At 32.3% G+C, this 19,986-nt stretch overlaps 1 protein-coding gene and 2 long non-coding RNA genes across 4 annotated transcripts; 1 reads left to right on the top strand and 2 right to left on the bottom strand.

Moving 5' to 3' along the window:
• On the top strand, window positions 1-3,977 carry LOC105345069 (uncharacterized). Of its 2 annotated transcripts, none has more exons than XM_066081637.1 (9): window positions 1-214; window positions 380-446; window positions 534-631; window positions 1,050-1,271; window positions 1,362-1,409; window positions 1,504-1,662; window positions 2,038-2,173; window positions 2,361-2,481; window positions 2,816-3,977. In XM_066081637.1, the coding sequence occupies exons 1-9, from the start codon at window positions 127-129 to the stop codon at window positions 3,356-3,358; spliced, it is 1,482 nt and encodes a 493-aa protein (XP_065937709.1). In that variant the 5' UTR covers window positions 1-126; the 3' UTR covers window positions 3,359-3,977. The 2 variants fall into 2 exon arrangements, with proteins under 2 accessions (XP_065937709.1, XP_011451346.3); XM_011453044.4 differs by having other exon boundaries at window positions 6-220.
• Window positions 3,978-8,651: 4,674 nt separating this feature from the next.
• LOC105323382 (uncharacterized) lies at window positions 8,652-9,957 on the bottom strand. Its single transcript, XR_010712972.1, has 2 exons — window positions 9,478-9,957; window positions 8,652-8,750 (listed from the first exon to the last, which is right to left on the bottom strand). It is a non-coding gene; the product is annotated as an uncharacterized lncRNA (long non-coding RNA).
• A 3,477-nt stretch (window positions 9,958-13,434) lies between these two features.
• On the bottom strand, window positions 13,435-16,721 carry LOC105324526 (uncharacterized). The gene is made up of 3 exons (XR_010712974.1): window positions 16,588-16,721; window positions 14,519-14,629; window positions 13,435-14,341 (listed from the first exon to the last, which is right to left on the bottom strand). It is a non-coding gene; the product is annotated as an uncharacterized lncRNA (long non-coding RNA).
• Window positions 16,722-19,986: the final 3,265 nt, after the last annotated feature.

A 19,986-nucleotide genomic window follows, 5' to 3' on the forward strand; every position in this document is an offset into this window, starting at 1 on the left:
ACAATTATTGGGAATAAATTTGTCATTCTATATGGCATGAACTATATTTTTGTCAGGAAATGCATCATTCACTTACAATGAACCAGAGTACTTACCCTTATTTATAAAAATGAGGAATTCACCCAGATGTGTGTTGAGTGGAGCAATCTTAACGAAGACAAACCATTCATTGTTCGAAGTAAAATGTTTTTTTCACAGACAGCTAACCTCTGGAGTATGTGTAAGTTTTTTCTATAATTGTCAACTTAGGGATCTTTGTGTTTTAAACTCTTCACCTTTTATTTTCAATATAGTAAACGCGGATGTTTATTTTTTCTCATATTTTGGCGTCTTCTTCCGATTCCCTTACCCGTTTTATTTGTTTATGTTCTTGTTTTAGGTTTGTATTGCCTTTTAGTTATGTTCCTGTATAAACCAGAAAATACATATGCGGTTAAGACTCTCAGGTAATGAAATCATACTTTTAGAGTCAAATGGAAATTCATATTCTATCATTAAAAAAATTGTACTTTCATTTCTGTTTTGTTTTTCAGTTTTATATCATTCATATATACTGACCCAAAAAGTCCAGATGATTTGGAGGATACCTGTTTTGATATAGATAACACATCTGTGAGCAGGATGCATTTTGGTAATTATTTCAAAATATTCTTCTACTCTTTATTTCAAAGCTAAATCATATTTTCTAAATGCCGATCCATGGAAAAGCTAAAGGTTATCTAAATATTTTATTACTTTTAATATATGTACAATTTATCGTAGTGGTGAACAAGAGCGGTAAACGTTATCAATACAATAGTTTCGCAAAAAGCATTAGCATTCTTGCTTTCTTCGTGAAAAGGATGCCTTTATTTGAAATATGAAATTTTGTTGATACTATGTACATCTGAATTGCTGAAAACCAAGATTCAACTTTTGAGCGATACATCCAACAAACTCTATTTCTACTTATTTCTATAAGGTAAAAGAAAGTGAATTTATTTTTTAAATAAATACTTTGCTATCTATTATATGATATTATATGATATTGACTTACATCTACTTCATAGCGATATCACGGGTTATCGACAACACGAGTTCGTCCTGCAATTCGGAGAACACTACATTAACAGAGATACGAAAATACATAATCCACAACGACCATCGGAGGCCTCTATGTAGAACCAAATTAACCGTGTCTATGAGTAGAGAACAGTGTGAAAAAACCATAGTACACTTGGAATATTATTGCCAACATCTAGATGAATATAAAGCAAACATATTTTTTCAAGGTACAATATTGAAAGTAATAATTGTGTGATAGTAATGACTTTAAAATTTATAGTTTGATGAAAACTGAACGACTTAAAACAATTTTACAGAGTGTATGGTAACCAATACGAGCGGGGACGAAGAACCTAAAGCAACAGGTAAGACAATATGTCAATAACATCAGTAATATACAAAACAATATCATTTATTTAAAAGGTGTCAATAAATTTCCATTTTTTCTTTATATTATAGAACTGGGAGCTATAACGATGTCAAGATTTCCAAAGCAAATGAGGGGTAAACAAGGACGAGAATATGAGTTTCCCAGGGCTCATTGCAGTATGAAGGAATGTACACCAGAGGTGTGCTCAACAAATGGATATGGACAAACTACCATACCATTTCATAAAGGTACTATCACATCAAAGGTCAATACTTTAACTTGACCTATATTATAAATCTCAAGTTAAAAACAACAGTTAAACGATTTTGTTTTCTAATTTTTATGCGGAGTTCGAATTGTCACTTAACTTCACTTTATCAAAATGACAATCATAATGGCATTGAAAGTACTGATAGATGCATGTAACATTAGATGTTGATTTTTTTTTAATATACGTGAATTTACTGCTATGACAACATACAAGACACCTGGAATTTTTTTTCCTGATTAATAAAAACTCTGGAAGGTTAGCTAGTATCAAACCGATTGGCGTTCTTGAACTTGCCAAAAAGGGTGAAGTTTCAGTTGTTTTTTGTTTTCTTTACGCTGGTAATATGTTATAGACAGCACGAGAAAACCCGAGGAAGAAACACCCATGAAAAAATATTTGATACTGGGAGTAGGTTTTGGAGGGCTTATCGTCGGAATCCTGTCTACAGCAATAGTTTTTATTTGTATCAACAGACATCGAAAAAGGAGGTATGTCAATAAACACCATTATCGTACATCAAGGAATTTTTTTTTTAAATAAGAATAATTTATGATCGTAATATAATCTCCTTCAAACCCCCCCCCTCTCTCTCTCTCTCTCTCTCTCTCTCTCTCTCTCTCTCTGTTTAAAAATTTGATTTTTTTTAAATTCATCTTATACGTCCTTGTTTTACAGAATCATGAATGATGATCTTATTTCCGATTCAAATATACATCGCATGACTCAGACAAACCGGAAATTTTCCATTCATTCAAAGGGAGGAGAGACTGTGTACCATGACATCGCCGACATCCCGGTTTGTCATAGAATCATATTTTCTGTAAATACATGTATATTATTCATAAAATGCTTGAAATTTGGAGTTTTCTTAAACGTGAACAAATTTCCATTCCTTTACTTTTTGCTGAAATTAATTTTTGTTTCTATATTGTCTAAACGAATGAAATTTATTATTTAAAGGAAGTAACAATGCACTCAGTATGCGTCAATATGGCTAGTCGGTACCATAATATAAAGTTGTACTTTATCATAGAAAACCATAATACATGACTCATATCTGGTAGTCTTAAAGAAATAATATTCAAAACATATTAATTTTCTTTTTTTTCTACATACATGTAATATTAAAGGGTCCATCCAAGAACGATCAAATAAAGGGTGTGAGTAATGTTTTCCTTCACGATGACTCCCCAGAGCAGCGATACAGCCCAAGCCCCAAAAGCAGCACCAGTACATACGAAAACGAAAGCATATCATCAAAACTATCATCAAAGAAAGTCGTTGATTCATCAAGAGGCTCCAAATCATGTGAGGAACGACCGCAGGTGTACCATACGTTGTCGAAAGACTACAATACGGCTTCAACAAACACTGAAAACGAGAACATTCTCACGAAAGAAACGTTGAAAAGCGACTATGATGTGGCAAATTATTCACCAAGTGAAACGAATCCGGTGAAACATGGCGGGCAGTGTGTTTTATATGAACAGCCTATTAGCCTGTCGAGTTCCAAAAAATCAAAAGAATCACAAAGCATAAAGTCGGATAACAATCCAGCGTTGAGTAGAGAAACCTTAACTGGTGAGGAAGCAACTACCTCTAATGTTTATCATGTCTTACAAGGGAGCGAAGGTATAAGTCCAGTGGCTTTACTTGAAGAATCAACCATGTAAATCTAAATAAAAGAAAAGAAGACTAATCTGGCATTATTATTATAATAGTTACATGTAATGGCATTGCATGAAAAACACAAGATCATACGTGTAGTAAAATAATTGAATTTTTAATAAATTTCTCATAACATATACATGTGGACATCTTTAAATCAAAGTTAATGACAACATTACTTAGCATAATTATAATGTTTTTAAAGTATGAAGAAACGGTTGTAAACGTATTACCAGGTATCAAGATTAACGTGCATTATGTATTTGTTTTTTGTTTACCATAGTTACATGTATTTGTTTTGAAAATGGAAATATGGGTACATTCATTGCATTTTTATTTTAATGCACATTGTCTTTTTCCATATTTTATTGTATCATATGATTTAAATTTCTTTTGGTTTCGTGAAATTTTTGTGTATAGATTTTTTAACGAATAAACCAAACTTATCTCTTGCTAAAGAGAAACATTTTTTGTAATAAATGAGAGGATTGCATTTATCAAATGAATGCTTTAATGGCATAGTTTTATAGTTGAATCATATTCTACGAGTATGGAATTTAATATGTACAACTTGAATAAAATTCTTTATATGGCTTTCAAATAAATATGTTGCTGCATATCGAGGAGACTAGTACTTGTCAGTTGATCAATTGTGTAAAAGGTCGTCTGTCCACGATCATTACATGAAATTAACCGGATCATTACTATAAAATTGTCGAAACAGTTTTACATCACAATTCCAATGTATAAATATTTAAGGAATAAGGATTCATTCTTTGATCGAGTATTATGAGATGATAATTGTGGTCGGGCCATAGTCAAATCCAATAAAGCCTGAATGGCTTTGTGATAGATTTTCCACGCTCCGACCGAAATTATCGCCTCATAATATTAAAAGAATGATTCCTTATTACTTATATTTATATTTTAACCAATTGTACACTTTAAAACAACATAAATTAAAACCACTAATTTTTCATGCATTACTATGCTGTGCAACAAATGCCGTTTTACGGTTATGCTACATGTATTAGACACGCCCATTTTGTGTCGCTCATCTTTTATGAAATTATTGGGTTTTAGGCTTCAAAATTGATTCGCAATGTTACCACAGACAAAGACAGTTGAAAATGTAAATATAAGAAATTACTGCGACGTTGCGCATGTACCATTGACCATGTAAGTTCAAAAATGCATGATGACATATCATAAGACATGCCGTTATCTATCTAGTACTTTATTATACCAAAAGTATACTACTTGCCGTTGAGTGGCAGACTACATAACTAATCTTATTCGGTCATTCTATAATTTATTCTTACTTGATGGTTATTTGAACATGTAATAAAATTAAATGCATTTGTGAATAAACAAATGTCAGATGTTAATACCTGCTTCAAAGTATTATTATGGAGCATTAACAACAAAAGTCTGGGCGTTTTATGCATGATATATGACAGATTTATCTTCCAGTGTAAAAAAAATCCTAAGAATTATTTAAATTCACACGCAATGATTGTGAAGTAAAAAAAATTCATTAACTTAAAACATGTTCCTAGTTAACGTGAATTTAGAGGTGAATCGGGCTATAATAAGTATTAAAACATAAAAAAAAAAATAGATCGAATAGTTTTAATTAACGAAAGATACAGATAGTCTTAAACCAAATGCCACACAAAAGGACCACATAAAATTGAAACTTGTCTTCAACTGTCATATGGTAGATGTCAAATAATAACCTTGCTAAAGAAGAGCAAGATTCGTAATTTGTTTTGTTTTCTGTTTAACTCATACAATGGCATTATAAATCGGCAGTCTATAGGTAAAAAAAGTTTACGCGTTTTGTTTATTTGTTTAAATGTAAATTAATTGATCTGTTGTGGTACATTTTAACAGTGACATGCAACCTACTAAAATTTGACACCAAGTAAAATTGTATTATCATGATAATGTTAGTGGGTTTTTTTCAAAACCTACTGCCTTTTATTTTTACAAAGTTAATAAATAGACCACCCAAAACAAGAAAACACTTGTAACCTAACGGATATTGCACCGTATTTAGCGTTTGCGGAAGAAATTTATGAACTCCACACCTCTTCATGCATGTCAGTACATAATACCATGAAGTATAGATCTATTTATATAGGACACCAATTGACGAACAAAAGTTTTAATTGGAATTTACGCCTCTTTTAATATGAACAAAACCAATCGCGACTATGTATATTACCAACATCTGGAATGGAAATGCAATTAAAACGAGCATATATAAAATTGCATCCGTTACGCATACATAAATAATAATCAAAATAGTAATAAACAGATTTTCCGACTTTTAGGTACCGGTCTAACATATCACAAAATTATACCATACTTGGATCACCAGGAACAAGATAAAATGTAAACGAGGAAATATTTAAAACGAGATAGAGTTTATCTTCCCGAAACGTTTGCCCAATCCCAATAGTATTTTTGTAAAAAAAAACTATGTTCAAATCAAACTGTTGTACATATACATATAAGGTTATAAATACCTGTATACTTGTCAGTAAAAAAAATAGTTTTTTGTGTTTATTTGTAAAGAAATTTAATATTGTAAAGGAATAAATTTCTTGGTTGACGTTTACATATACTAGTCGTCAAAATATACAAGTATGAAGCGACTTTTCTTTACATGTAGTATCACTTCCTATGTACATTTTTTTTTTTTATAGAACTCATGAGGTCCCGTAGACAGGACTTATTAAGATCACCTGGGCAATTTTTGTCGCTGATACTCATATAAATACAGAAGATTTAACATAAAAGATGATAAATATGGTACAAATACAAACGTGTACATATACATTGTAAATTGTAGAAACACTTGATCTCTACAAACAGGAGTCGGTCAATTTTATTTAGAGTTACGAGCGAGACACATATCTGCATTGTAGATCTCACAATATATTGATCTTTTCTTGCCATATTGTGGCTATGTCTTTTAGAAATGATATAAAAATTATCCTAATATATATATAGGGATTGTTGAAAATTGACCTTCACGACTTTCTCAATACGTGATCTATAATAATTACATCAACTTAAGCTTGCGTAAAAATAAAGTAGGCACAAACATAACATTATATGTTATGTTTTTCAAGAATATTTTTATTCTTGAATATTCTCTGAAAATGAGAAAATCCGAAAGAAAAACAAACCGGAGGCTGTATATACACTGTAATGGGATGAGGAAGGGAATCACTATTTGACATAACACGAACTAGGAATTGTGTTAGGTGCTCCAATCGTGTTTTGGTAGGGCAATTAGATGCATCAACGATGCAAAAATAAAAATCAAAACGTAAATTAACGAGAGAAAACAATCCATGGGTGGGGCCTAAATCGAGATGGTTAAGAGCTTTTGAGATAAAATCGGCCTTGGCAAATTTATTTGGACAAAATACATGTACATATGTAAACAGTAAATATCCAATATTTTTCTGTTAGAAATTTAAAAAAAAAATATCCTGGGGCATCTTATCCGCTCTGCTCTCTACAGGCACGTAGCATCGTTTTTGGAAGTGGGGGAGGGGGGGATTCATAAAAAAAACCCGCCCCCCCTCCCCAGATGCTACGTGCCTGCTCTATGGCATATACATAAATAATATATTGTATTCGTATATATGTATGTCATAAAGATGCCCTTGTACCCCGATTTGTCCATACTTGGCAGTTACTGGAACTAAATCTGCTCCTTCATTACGGAGTTATGAATTTTTGTTTTATTTCTCAGCTGAACTACACATTAATCTACGGGCAATTTACATGTACGTGTATGAGCAGGCATTGAAAATGAAATATAGTTTAGATGGCTGCTATTTTTTTTTCTTTTATTAGAAATAAAACTGATTTAATAAACGATTTTGTCTTGTAGTTTTTTCTCCTTTCACGACTTTTGATCAAACCACAAGCTGATAAGGGCTCACAATTTTTGTTATGTAAACAAGGCTCGTGCCCTGTTTTTGTTTACATTAGTTCAATTTACCGGCTAAAGACTTAAGTTCTTTTCCAAGCTGATGTTTCCATCTTTTTATTCGTTTTAATCTGTATTGCTGATGTCTCCCATAATAACACTAAACATATACGTTTTATTCACTATATTACACTGGCAGACCCCATTGCGACTCTTGGGGCATCCAACTGTGTTCTTTTGCATTGAAACCCCACGTTTTAGTAATTAGCAGTCTGTTGATTTTAAGATATGTATAAAAGTGTTAAATATGTATTAAACAACAGTCTGGAAGACATCTTGTCTGCTGCCAATTTGTCGCCTCTTCACAATGGTTTGACTTCTCGATCAGTCGTGAATTATCTCGCTAGGACAACAAACAATGATTAATAAATCAGATCCTGACGTTTACTACATTCATTTGAGGTCTAAACTGGAGTTTTGACTTCAACGTTCAAAATGTAAACAAAAGCTTTGTTTACATAGCAAAGAATTGTAAGCTCTGTAACTCGCTTATAACTCATCAAATGACACTCAAATTTTGGTTGCCTATTCATGCACGTAGCATCGTTGGTTTTTTTTTTGTTTTTTTTTTATGGAAGGGGGTGGGGGTGGGGGTAGTATACCTTTTACTTCATTCAATTTCACTGATTATCTCCTTAATTATTTTCAATTCAATATTTTACATGGTCCCATAAAAGTGGGGGGCCAACTCCATGTTAATTTAATTTTTTGTATGTAAATTTAAGAAGAATCTTTGCTGCGCAAAAAAAGTGGGGGGGGGGGGGGTCCCCCCGATGCTATGTGCCTGCTATTAAAGATGTCTTACTGAAGCATTGTAAACATTTAGATCGGAAAACTATTTTTGAACAAAATCGTGACCATGCCCCTTTAAGGCTAGACCATTAGTAACTAAAAATTATCAGTTTTGTACTTGTAAGCAGTATCTAAAGAATGACAACTCTTTGAAGTCCTTGCAGATATAAGCGGCAATGCATAACTACGCATTAGCCGATAAAGGAATTTATTTTATGGTAATAAAAATAAGTTGGGAACTATTTTCCAAAAATTAGATTGTGATAGATTAATTTCAGCAAAACTTGATTTTAATATAATTTCTATTCATTGACAACTGAAATCATATCATTCATGTATCAAGCTATTAATTATTCGTCAAGTTACTAGTTGTAGTAAATTAGAGTTCTAATAGTTTTAACTTTTGGCATTCAGCTATGAACTACATTCACTAGGCTATTATAAGCACTGTGCTACAATTAACATCAAACAACAAGACGACATCTGTAGAATATCTTGTTATCACCAGCTTTATTGAGTACTTTGAGACAATGCTTCTGCCTCCTCCTCTTCCTGCTCCTCCTCCTCTTCTCACAAAATTGTACAATAAGCTGAAACAAAGAAAGAAAATTAAGTTAACTTAGGAAGATCAACAATGGGTGATAAATTGAAGAAATGTTACGGGTACAACTAGGATGATCATTGGAAAAACAAGACAGAGAGATCACAAGGTATACTGGAATTACGGCAGAGTCTTGTTGTCTTATTAATTAAAGTGGAATAAAACACCTGGAAAAAGATCACTCTTTTACAGTCTAATTAACAGTAAATTATTTAATTATCTATAATATAATATATCATTATACTTTCATACTAAAAATATTGAAATCTGATTGGTTTAGACGCAGTTGATAATCTGTTCTATTATCCTCAGCGTTAGCCACACAATTAGCAACGGGTAACACAACGAATTGCTACATGCGCATAAACTATGCGCGTACGATTCGCCAAAGAATTCCCGTCATTCATATAATTAAGACATTCAGTACAATAAGATAAATAGTGCCCGTTTAGGAGGGTAGAAGTTGAAATTGACACCCCTCGAAAACCATTGTCAACCTCCGCTTCGCGTCGGTTGGTTTTTGGTTTGTAAAAATTACATGTAATAGATTTTCTCCTCTAGATCCGCGCATGTTATTTAATAGCTACATGTATTTAACTCGAAATCGCTTAATATTTGTAGCTAATATTTATTTATTAATTTACAGCTAATATCTATACATATGCAAATCATCTGCGCACATTGTTTTGATGAATACGTCATAAAGAAAAACTTACAACTCTGATACTCCGCCCATATTTTGTCCAATTCTGTTCTCACTGAATCCTGACCGTACCCCCTGATTCTGACACTTTTCCCCCTATTTTGAGAGGTGTATTGCTTGTAAAACAGGTCAGAATTAAAATTTCTTGTTTGCACGCTCACTTGTTTCAAATAACCTCTTCTCTCTAACTCTTGAAACAGGAACAGTCTCCTATTTCCCCGTACAACGAACCATTCGCCCTCGTGTTTCATGACTTCCATTAAAGGCAAACTTTCCACAGCAATCTTCTTCATCAGAATTTGACGAAATGTTTCTGGGATGGAGTGTCCATCGCGGAAATTGGATTGGATGCTGTCGTGGGTGAATCGGATTTCGGACGGATACTTGTACACCACAGACTCACCGTTACCCATGTTTATGTTTGTGAACAGCTGGTGCGCGCGCGTTTAGATTTTTTTTATTCGGAGAAAAACAAATTAACTTTCGTTTTCGTTTTAGAACGTATGGCATTTTTTGAAAACGAAGAAAATATCTTTATCATGTTGCCCTATTTTCCCCGCTTGAATGGTAAAAGATATACATCATGCGCGGATCTAGAGGGGGGGTCCCGACCCCCCCTGGAAAATGAAAATTTATTAAATTTACATAGTAAAATTATCGCGAAAATATGCCTCGGACCCCCCCCCCCCCCTGGCAAACACAATTATCCTTCGGACCCCCCTGGAAAAAATTTCTGGATCCGCGCATGTACATGCCATTTTACAACAATTTAATACATGTACATTGTAGATCACTATTGCCTTCATTCTTCATGTATTTAGAGAGATATATCCGCCCCCCCCCCCCCCAAAAAATACTATTATTCAAATGCGATTTCGTCAAAAGACGCTTTGATCATTAAACATGTATATTTACATTTCCCAGTGTCTTTGCCTGTGATAACACTACGTATCGATTTTGTACAATATAACCCCTATTACAAATGACGCCAAATTGAGGCGCCAGCGGGGTTGGCTTATTTATATTTAAATATTTAATCATACGATGGCTTAACATTATATAAATAATCATTCTTTGAATATTATGAGATGATAATTTCGGTCGGGGCGTGATCAAATCTATCATAAAGACCTTCGGGCTTTATAATTATTTATATAATTATTGGATTTGATCACGCCCCGACTAAAATTATCACCTCATAATACTCAAAAAATGATTCCTTATTCCTTATGTACATGTATGTACAATGCACCATGCAAAGCATTAAAAAATGAAATAATGATTGGAAATCGTTTTGCTTAAATACTTGCCATGAATAAATGTTATTATTCTTTTCTATCACCCTTATACGTGTTACTTTAACGGGTAATAAATTAATGGCAATTGCGGAATTCTTCTAATCTTTATTTGATGCATTTTATATCATTTTACATGTACGAATGTACTCTTGAAACAATTCCTCTGTCTTTTTTATCACATGGTTGCACAACGAGCTAAACTAACAAAATGAATGCTTTGAATTCAAATATCAATATCATCCATATATTATCGGCATTGAAGGGTAAGATTTACCCCAAGTAAAATCTTCCTCTGGAACAAAGTTTCTCCTATTTCTATTCGACATTTTCCTCAGCTCATAAAAATCAATCAAGCTGTTATATTTGTTAATTGTGTTACATGTAGTGTGCATTTTAAATAACATACATTTTTTAAACATAAAACCTTTAAGAGATATAGTGGGTTTTTAAAAAAAAAAAATTGTGTACCTTCATTTACTGTAAATTTCAGTGTTGTAACACTCAATAAAGGAACCGTTACAGGTATTAAAGAAAAAAAATGTTTACAAACTGGCTCTTCCATGGAACATGGATAAGGTAGATTTTCTAAACCCCCTTATTTTTTAATATATCATGCATTCCAAGTTGATGTGTACATGTATAGGCCAGCTTTTATTGTTACTTATAGAAACATCGGTTACATTAAATTTTTGAAAATTATTGATTTAAAATTTGTACTAATGAATAATGTTGTAGTTTAGTTCTAATTGATACATTTTTATTTTACGCATATACATACCATGAATCTTTGATTTTTATTTTTACCTGCATTGGCCATTCTACAGTCTTCCAATTATAAGAGGCCTTTCACAAAATTGTACGAACATTGACTATGGTAAATATTGTTGTATGGTCCTTTGCCATCAATCAAAAGCCTTTGATAGAGTTTGGCACACAGGTCTTTTCATTCAAATTCAGACTTATGGAATCGGAGGAAATATTTTTTTGCAATGGTTTAAAATTATCTTCCTTGCCGTACGAAGAAAGTTATGTATCAAGACCGATTGTCTTCGATTGCATGTTTAAATGCAGGGTTACTGTTCCTGCTCTGTTCTTGGACCTCTATTTTTTTTTAAATCTATGTAAATGATGTTGCTGAAAATATTACGTCTTTCTGTAGATTACTTGCTTATGATAAAATGCATTAAAAATTTTGAACGAAATTGAATTTATTTTGAACCATGACCTTATTGTGTTACGTCTAAGACAAAGGGAGGGGGAATGGCTGCAACAGTTTAATCCCTGTAAAACTAAGACTGTCTTTTTCTCAATGAATAAGCACATCGGTTCCCCAAAATTATTTTTTTCTACATTGTCAGAGTTCGTGCCGGTGCACAGGCATTTGGGATTGGTTGTTCCATGTGATTTTAAGGCTGGTCCCAGTATTCAAACAAATTAACAAGTACGGCTCTAAAAAAATAGGACTGCTAAAAATCTTTTTTTAAGGAAAAAAAATCTTTAAAAAATGTATACTTCTTTATATTTACTTGCATAAGACAACTCTTAGAAGATGTATGGGGGGGGGGGGGTGGAGGAGGGTAAAAAAGAAGTTTATGCAAAACGAACAACTAATTTTCAAAATCATGCTGAAAAAGTCCAATAATGAGCAGCCCAGATCATTACTTGCTTTCCTATACTATAGGCTGGCTCGGGAACTAGGCTATCCTATTCTAAATTTCATAGATACTCTATTTTTAGAAACTGGATTCGAACTACTGTTATCTAGTCGATCAGCTGCTAAACTATTTATCATGTACAAGGTTCATAATAACGAAGTTTCAGAGTATCTTAAAGAGGCGAAATCTAGTAATATTTACATGTCCACCTACATGTATAATCTTCTCAATAGAGATAACTACCAAAATGCAGACTTCCAAGTTTACAAAAAAGTCATTTATACCAGATGCTGTATCAAAGTGGACTTCTCGTAGAATTGAATCAAGGCAGGCTACTTCATTTAAACAATTTCACAAAGTGTTAACTCTTAAAATCCCAAACCACCTTTATATGTTTCATATGGTCCATGTTAGGTTAATATAATTCATACAAAACTTAAACACATTGTCATGTGTTTCAAGTTATGATTTTTATTATAGATGAAATACTGTTAATTCACCTCTATGTTCTTGTTTTGATCAGCTTTACATAGCATTCTACAGACGTATGCCAGTACAAAACAAATCAAAAGGTCTTCAGAAAGTGTGTTTTAGACTTTTATTAAAATATTTCTAATATACAATACAGGAAATCGGATTTTTTTTTTTCATCGTGCAGCAACGAATGCAAAATGATAAAGATTATAAATAAAGGATGTTAATTGATCAAAAGTATAATTATTGGAGTTAAGATGTTATTAATTTTAAATACACAAACAAAAATCGCACACAGAAACCCCAAGTTACTATCTGAGGTTAATATATAACTGCAAATAATATTTTGATCATACTATTTAAAACATCGGATAATTATGATGGTAAATAATGGGTTTTTTTTTTCATTTTTGTTTATATTCAGATGTTTTATATGGTATATCATGATTAAATGAATAACATAAGGTATTTATAATCTGTAAGATATTTGATGTTCAAACAAATCATAATTTTTAGTACATGATTATTTAAATGATGCTACATTTATACATAAACTGTTAATATAAGTCTTTACTTTTCAAAGAATACCCCAAGAAAAGAAAGGAACAAGTTCAACATTTCCAACATGATAGAAAACTCTTTATTCATATACTTTGACCATATTAAACTAATTCCTCGCTAATGGCGCGATCTAAGCGGCTATAGCTTAGGATTCCCATTGTTCGTAGAGTCAAACGTTTTTAATTGTACTTTGACTTTCTGCAAGTAGCCTCTTTTTCAAATTCTTGAAACATAAACAGCTGCAGGATGACACAATGTCATTCAGTCAACTGAAATGTGGCAGCTCTGACATACAATCTACTAAAATGTGACTTAGAGGATACTGTAAGGTGAATGAAGGGTAGCTATACCATTCAGTCATCTTTACTGACTTTTCAGTTAACATTCAGTAGATTGTATATCAGAGCTTTATCCCGTGAGACTTCTATTTCTCTCCATTCTACATCAACTCCATTAGAGGCAAATCCTCGATTACAAGATTTTCCAATACAATTTAACGAAAACTATATGGGATAGAACGTCCATCATAAAAGATGAATGCCATCGAGGGTAAATAGAATTTTTGATGGACGCATATTCATGTCTGATTCCCCGGAATAATTTCCCATGAAATTATAGGTGCATTCAGAGTTGTTCCGTTGGTGCATTGAGATCTACTGTCAGTAGCATTGAGTTGCCATCAGTGGACAGTGGTAGTCAGTGGTCAACAATTGCTACCATTTGTAGCACTTTTTAAAGGTAGAACCATGAAGGAGATTCTGTCAACTTTAAACAAATGGTAGTCTTCGGTTACACTTGTTTACCAATTGTAACAATCTGAACTCATTACACAGTGCAAAGCATAACAAAATAATTATCCTCTATGACGTTGGACTGTTTCCCTCTAAAACTGTAAACAAAAAAGCTTACTTAAGTGATTTATTACACTCAAAACAAGTCAGCGCCATACAAAACTTTGTTGACAATTTTTATTTCAAAATATATCAAGAAGACATTTGATACTGCAGGCACACATGTTCTAGTACATATATCACGGATTCTTTAATATACTTGTATGGTCATTTACCTTGCATTTTCATTCAGAATGGAGGCTTGAATTTATGAAGTAGGCCTACCCAAACTACTAAAGCCAGCACATATACAGCCACAAGGTACATGGTATCGATGGTTGATTCATCTTAAAAAAAATCAAAAAATACAAATCATACTCCTTTAACAGTTAAACGTATGTATGTTAAACGTATGTACTTGCATTTATTAGCAACATTTATAAAATTCGGACATTTTAATTCATTTTTTTTAATGATCGCTTTATATGTCATCACTGTAAGACATAATTTATATCTTTTTGAAGTGGTTCATCACTACACGCACCCCTCAATGTCTTTTCTCAAATCAGCGGAAATCTGCTTGATAGATAACATGATACATAAGAAGTAAAAAAAATCAAATTGGCAAAACTTTTTGCCGCAAATAATTCTTAGTCTATTTGAGCGTGGCTTCTCCTCTAATTTACAAACAAACAATGAAGTCACGTGATCTGAGAAGCCATGCTGATCGGTCGAATCCTATCGAATTCTCAGAATCGATTTAAAAATAGAACATTGACCCAGAGACAAACAAATACGAGATCTTCGGGGCTTTTCTGATTGGTTAAAAGTTTTACATAATGCAGGACAGTTAAATTTACCAAAAAAGACCAAGACGCAGCACCTGTTATTACATAACACTTGTCGTTAAACATTTCAGATGAACAAACAGAAACAATAAACATATAAAGATTTACATGTAGATTAAAAGACATACATGAAATAAATTCACACGTCACATAAAGGGTATTATCATTTGCCAATAATAATAACTATTGCTTTCTTTGGGGATTCTTTCGGGATATGAAGTTAGCGACTTTGCAGAAAAAATAAATAACCCGCACTACCTTCATGATAATAAATCGCATGAATCATCAAAGAAAGCATTTTATTATTATATTAACATCTTTCTCTGATGTAATTTAGAAATTGTTTATGAACATGTATTAAAATTCACTACATTACTGTTAATGTACATAAGTGCGTTAGCTAAAAGAAACAGCCAAATCGTCTCTTGTGAGACTTTGAGTCTGGCATCATCATGATTATTTCACACAGTCCGTGATTTTTCTTAGATCGCTGTTGGTTTTAGACCAATCGATAAACAGCACGAGTCAATTTTAGTCCTGTCAATTTCTTGTCAGTTTCAGCCGTTGTAGATTTCGACCAATCGATAAACAAGGCGTGTAGAGTTCCGTCTGGCTGTTTCTATAGAGCTATGAATTAACTACAAGTTTTCGTATTAATAATAAATTAATAGAGGGAATCATGCTTGGAAGATGTAAATATTGAACAAAAACAATTGATACATTTTAACAAAACATTTAAATTGCTATATTGTGACATAGTATCTCGTAAAGTATAAGTCTTCATGTAGTATTGTACCTTAAAAGATTTTATTCACAGCTATATACGTTTGAAAAATATAAACGATTGATTATTTTTTTTTCATAATTATATATCTGTTCGTACAAAAAGGATATTTATTCGGAAGAATAATTCTTTTTTTTCGGACGAATATGTTAATTTATATAACACAGAGAGAGAGAAAGAGAGAGAGAGAGAGAGAGAGAGAGAGAGAGAGAGAGAGAGAGGGAGACAGAGAGAGAGAGAGAGAGAGACAGAGAGAAAGGTGGAGTCATATTTAGTATTGATAACAAATTCGTCCAGTCAGATACCTAATTGCTTCCATAAAATAAATAATTCATCCGAACAAATAACAAAGTCGTTCAAGCAAATTCAATATCTAATTCGTCCAAACAAATATCTATTTTTTTCGAACGAATTATTTACCATTGTTTTATTAGCCCTTCTAAGCCGCCGTATAATGTTTGTATCTGTTTATGAATATTCATGTTGTAAAATAATAAAAACTTACTCTTATCACACTGGTATTCAGACCATATCAAATCTAGTTCTTGCTTCATTGCATAATGACGAAAATCTCGGATCAAAGTAGTTTTTCCTTTATTCGAAGATGTGTACTGTGTTCGAAAAAGATATTGATCAAAAACAATTTTTTGCACTTTAACCTTTGACAATTCACCTCTTTTTTCTAACTCTTTAAACAGAAACAGCTTCCTATTTCCTCGTACAGCAAACCACTGCCCTTCATAGTTCATAACTTCAATCAATGGCAAATTGTCAGCAGTTATTTTTTTCCACAGAATTTGACGAAATGTCTCAGGGATAGAATGTCCATCACTGAAATAAGAATCAATGCTGTCGTGAGTGAATCGAATTTTAGACGGATACATGTACACCACAGACCCACCGTTACCCATTTCTCCACCACACAGGGGTTGTTATTTAAGTATGTCGGGAAAAAGGGTAGCCATCGTACAAGGATGTTTGTCGGGGGTTTTCTTTAAACAGAGTAAGACTAAATCACGCCGCACTATATATAGTACGGAAGCGTATTAGTGCCACATATACACTTCACATGTTTTTATTTTCTACACTTTAAAGTAAAAATTTTACACTTTAATCTGTAAAATTTACACTTAATCTGTAAAATTCACACTTTAAAGTGTAAAATTTACACTTTAATCTGTAAATTTTACACTTTAATCTGTAAAATTCACACTTAAATCTGTAAAATTTACACTTTAAAGTGTAAAATTCACACTTTAAAGTGTCAAATTAACACTTTAATCTGTAAATTTTACACTTTAATCTGTAAAATTCACACTTTAAAGTGTCAAATTAACACTTTAATCTGTAAAATTCACACTTTAATCTGTAAATTTTACACTTTAATCTGTAAATTTTACACTTTAATCTGTAAATTTTACACTTTAGTCTGTAATATTCACACATTATTCTGTAAAATTTATACTTTAAAGTGTAAAATTCACACTTTAAAGTGTAAATTTCACACTTTAAAGTGTAAAATTCACACTTTAATCTGTAAAATTCACCGTGTGAGTTTACACTTTAAAGTGTGAATTTTACAGATTAAAGTGTAAAATTTACAGATTAAAGTGTAAAATTTACAGATTAAAGTGTAAAATTTACACATTAAAGTGTGAATTTTACAGATTTAATTGAAAGCAAATTGTAACAATGCTATGGTTTACATTGAATTGGGATGTCTCCCATTAAGGTGTGTGAGTATTATTAGAATGATAAAGTACTGGTTTAAACTACTTGGAACCACAAACTGTATATTAAAATCCTGTTATGTAAATCTTACCATAGACTGTAAAGCCAAAAGGTCATGCTCCAATTGGGCAGCATTTATTAGATCAGAATTGTATAGTATTTGTCTTGATGAATTATGGGAACACCAAGAATACCTTGTGTTCCAAAAACATTTTCCAATTATAAAGAAAAGAATAATAGATGTTCATTGTCAGGAATTGTATGCTGTTATCAATACCTCTCCAAAATGTTATATTTTTTCACATTTGATAGATAATTTTTGCATGCAGTCTTATTTACTCAAACCTATACCTTTAGAAGATGTATTACAAAGTATAGATTAGAATCTCATTCATTAGCAGTTGAGTCTGGAAGCCAGAAATGAAAGAAAATGTACTTTTTGTAATCACAACGACATTGAAGATGTTTTTCAATTTGTGTTAAAATGCCCACACTACAATTCATTAAGATCAAGATACATTAAGAATTATTATGTTAAAAAACCATTTGTGTTCAAACTTGTTCAGTTATTAAGTTCAAACAATACCAAAGAGTTATGTAACCTTGGTAAATATCTTCACTATGCAACTATGTTCAGAAAATCATTGCTCTAGTTAAAATTATACATTTTTTTTCTATTACAATTGGTAAATCATAATTTTAGTATTATATATTTTTATTGTATCTCACAATATCTTATATGATGTAAACATATATGAAAGCTGTATGTTGTTCTCCATAGCGAGAGTGCACGTTCTGCAGAGACTCTGAAGCCTACTGGCTTCGCATTTTGCGTGTCTCGCATATGTTTATAAATGTTATTATGTTTAAAGCTGATGAGCTTATTGCTCAAAGTTGAAATAAATAATAAATAATAAGTGTAAAATTTACAGATAAAAGTGTTAATTTTACACTTTTAAGTGTGAATTTTACACTTTAATGTGTTAAATTTACAAATTAAAGTGTAAAATTTACAGATGAAAGTGTGAAATTTACAGATTAAAGTGTAAAATTAACACTTTAACGTGTAGAAAATAGAAAAATGTGAAGTGTATATGTAGCACTAATACGCTTCCGTAATATAGAGTTGTTAAAATTCAACTTTAAAGAATATATCTATGCATTGATCAATATGCATTGATCCTAAAAATGTATTGACAAATTTAAAGGTATCTGTCTGCAAGAGGGCATTAAATAAATGCCGAAAAAATTTGGAGTGTTTTTTTTTTAAATAGACAAGAAAGGAAACTTCGTTACCAAGGGTTTTCGATTCACCCCGCTCCTCATAAAAAGAGAGAGAGAGAGAGAGAGAGAGAGAGAGAGAGAGAGAGAGAGAGAGAGAGAGAGAGAGAGAGAGAGTCGGAAAAGTAATGCATTTAAAAAAACTGTCCAGTTTAGGGGAAAAATAACGAAAGACAAGAATTCAGTCTCTTTCTTGTTGTCTTCTTTCTGTCGCTCTGAATTTTTCCTTTTAATACCGGAAATGTTTGTCTAAAGTTGTTAAGCCTCATCCAAGACCAAATTTAACATATATCCTTTCTTTTGAACATTTTGTGTCCAGAGAAGTGTTCGTAAGAATCAATAAGTACTGGATACGATGTGTTTGCAGTTGATCTTCAACAATTGTACTGCACCGTTCCCATCCAGATTTAATAATTCCAAGCACCTGTCCTATTCAGAAATAATATCAGTGGTCCGAGTTTGGAAAGAAAATGTGTATTCTTCTCTCCACGATACACCTGAAGTTGAATTCAACAATTGAAATTCGCCGTCCAGGATTAAGAATTAAACATCTGTTCCACCGAGAAATAATATCTCTGTGGTCAAAGTATTTAAGGGAATTGTGTATTCTCCCCAAGAGTTATAAAAGTTATATAATAAAGTTATTTAAGGAATAAGGAATCAATCGTTGAGTATTATGAGGTGATAATTTCGGTCGGGGTGTGATCGAATCCAATAAAGTCCGAAGGGCTTAATGACATATTTGATCACGCCTCGACCGAAATTATCACCTCATAATATCCAAAGAATGATTCCTTATTACTTATATTTATATAATTTCAAGCCATCGTACGATTAGATTTTTAAATATAAATAAGCAAACCCTGCTGGCGCATCAATTTGGTGTCATTTGAAGTAGTGGGTTATATAGTACAAAATCGATATGTAGTGTTATCACAGGCAAAGACCCTGGAAAATGTAAATATTCTGCAATACAGCCACACATGCGGTCTACTGAAATATTGTATAATTTGTATAACAATTCATGTTTAATGACCCATCAATTGATCTCAAGAGAGAT

This window comes from Magallana gigas, chromosome 4 (assembly GCF_963853765.1).
Source record: "Magallana gigas chromosome 4, xbMagGiga1.1, whole genome shotgun sequence".
In the NCBI taxonomy this organism is placed as follows: domain Eukaryota; kingdom Metazoa; phylum Mollusca; class Bivalvia; order Ostreida; family Ostreidae; genus Magallana; species Magallana gigas.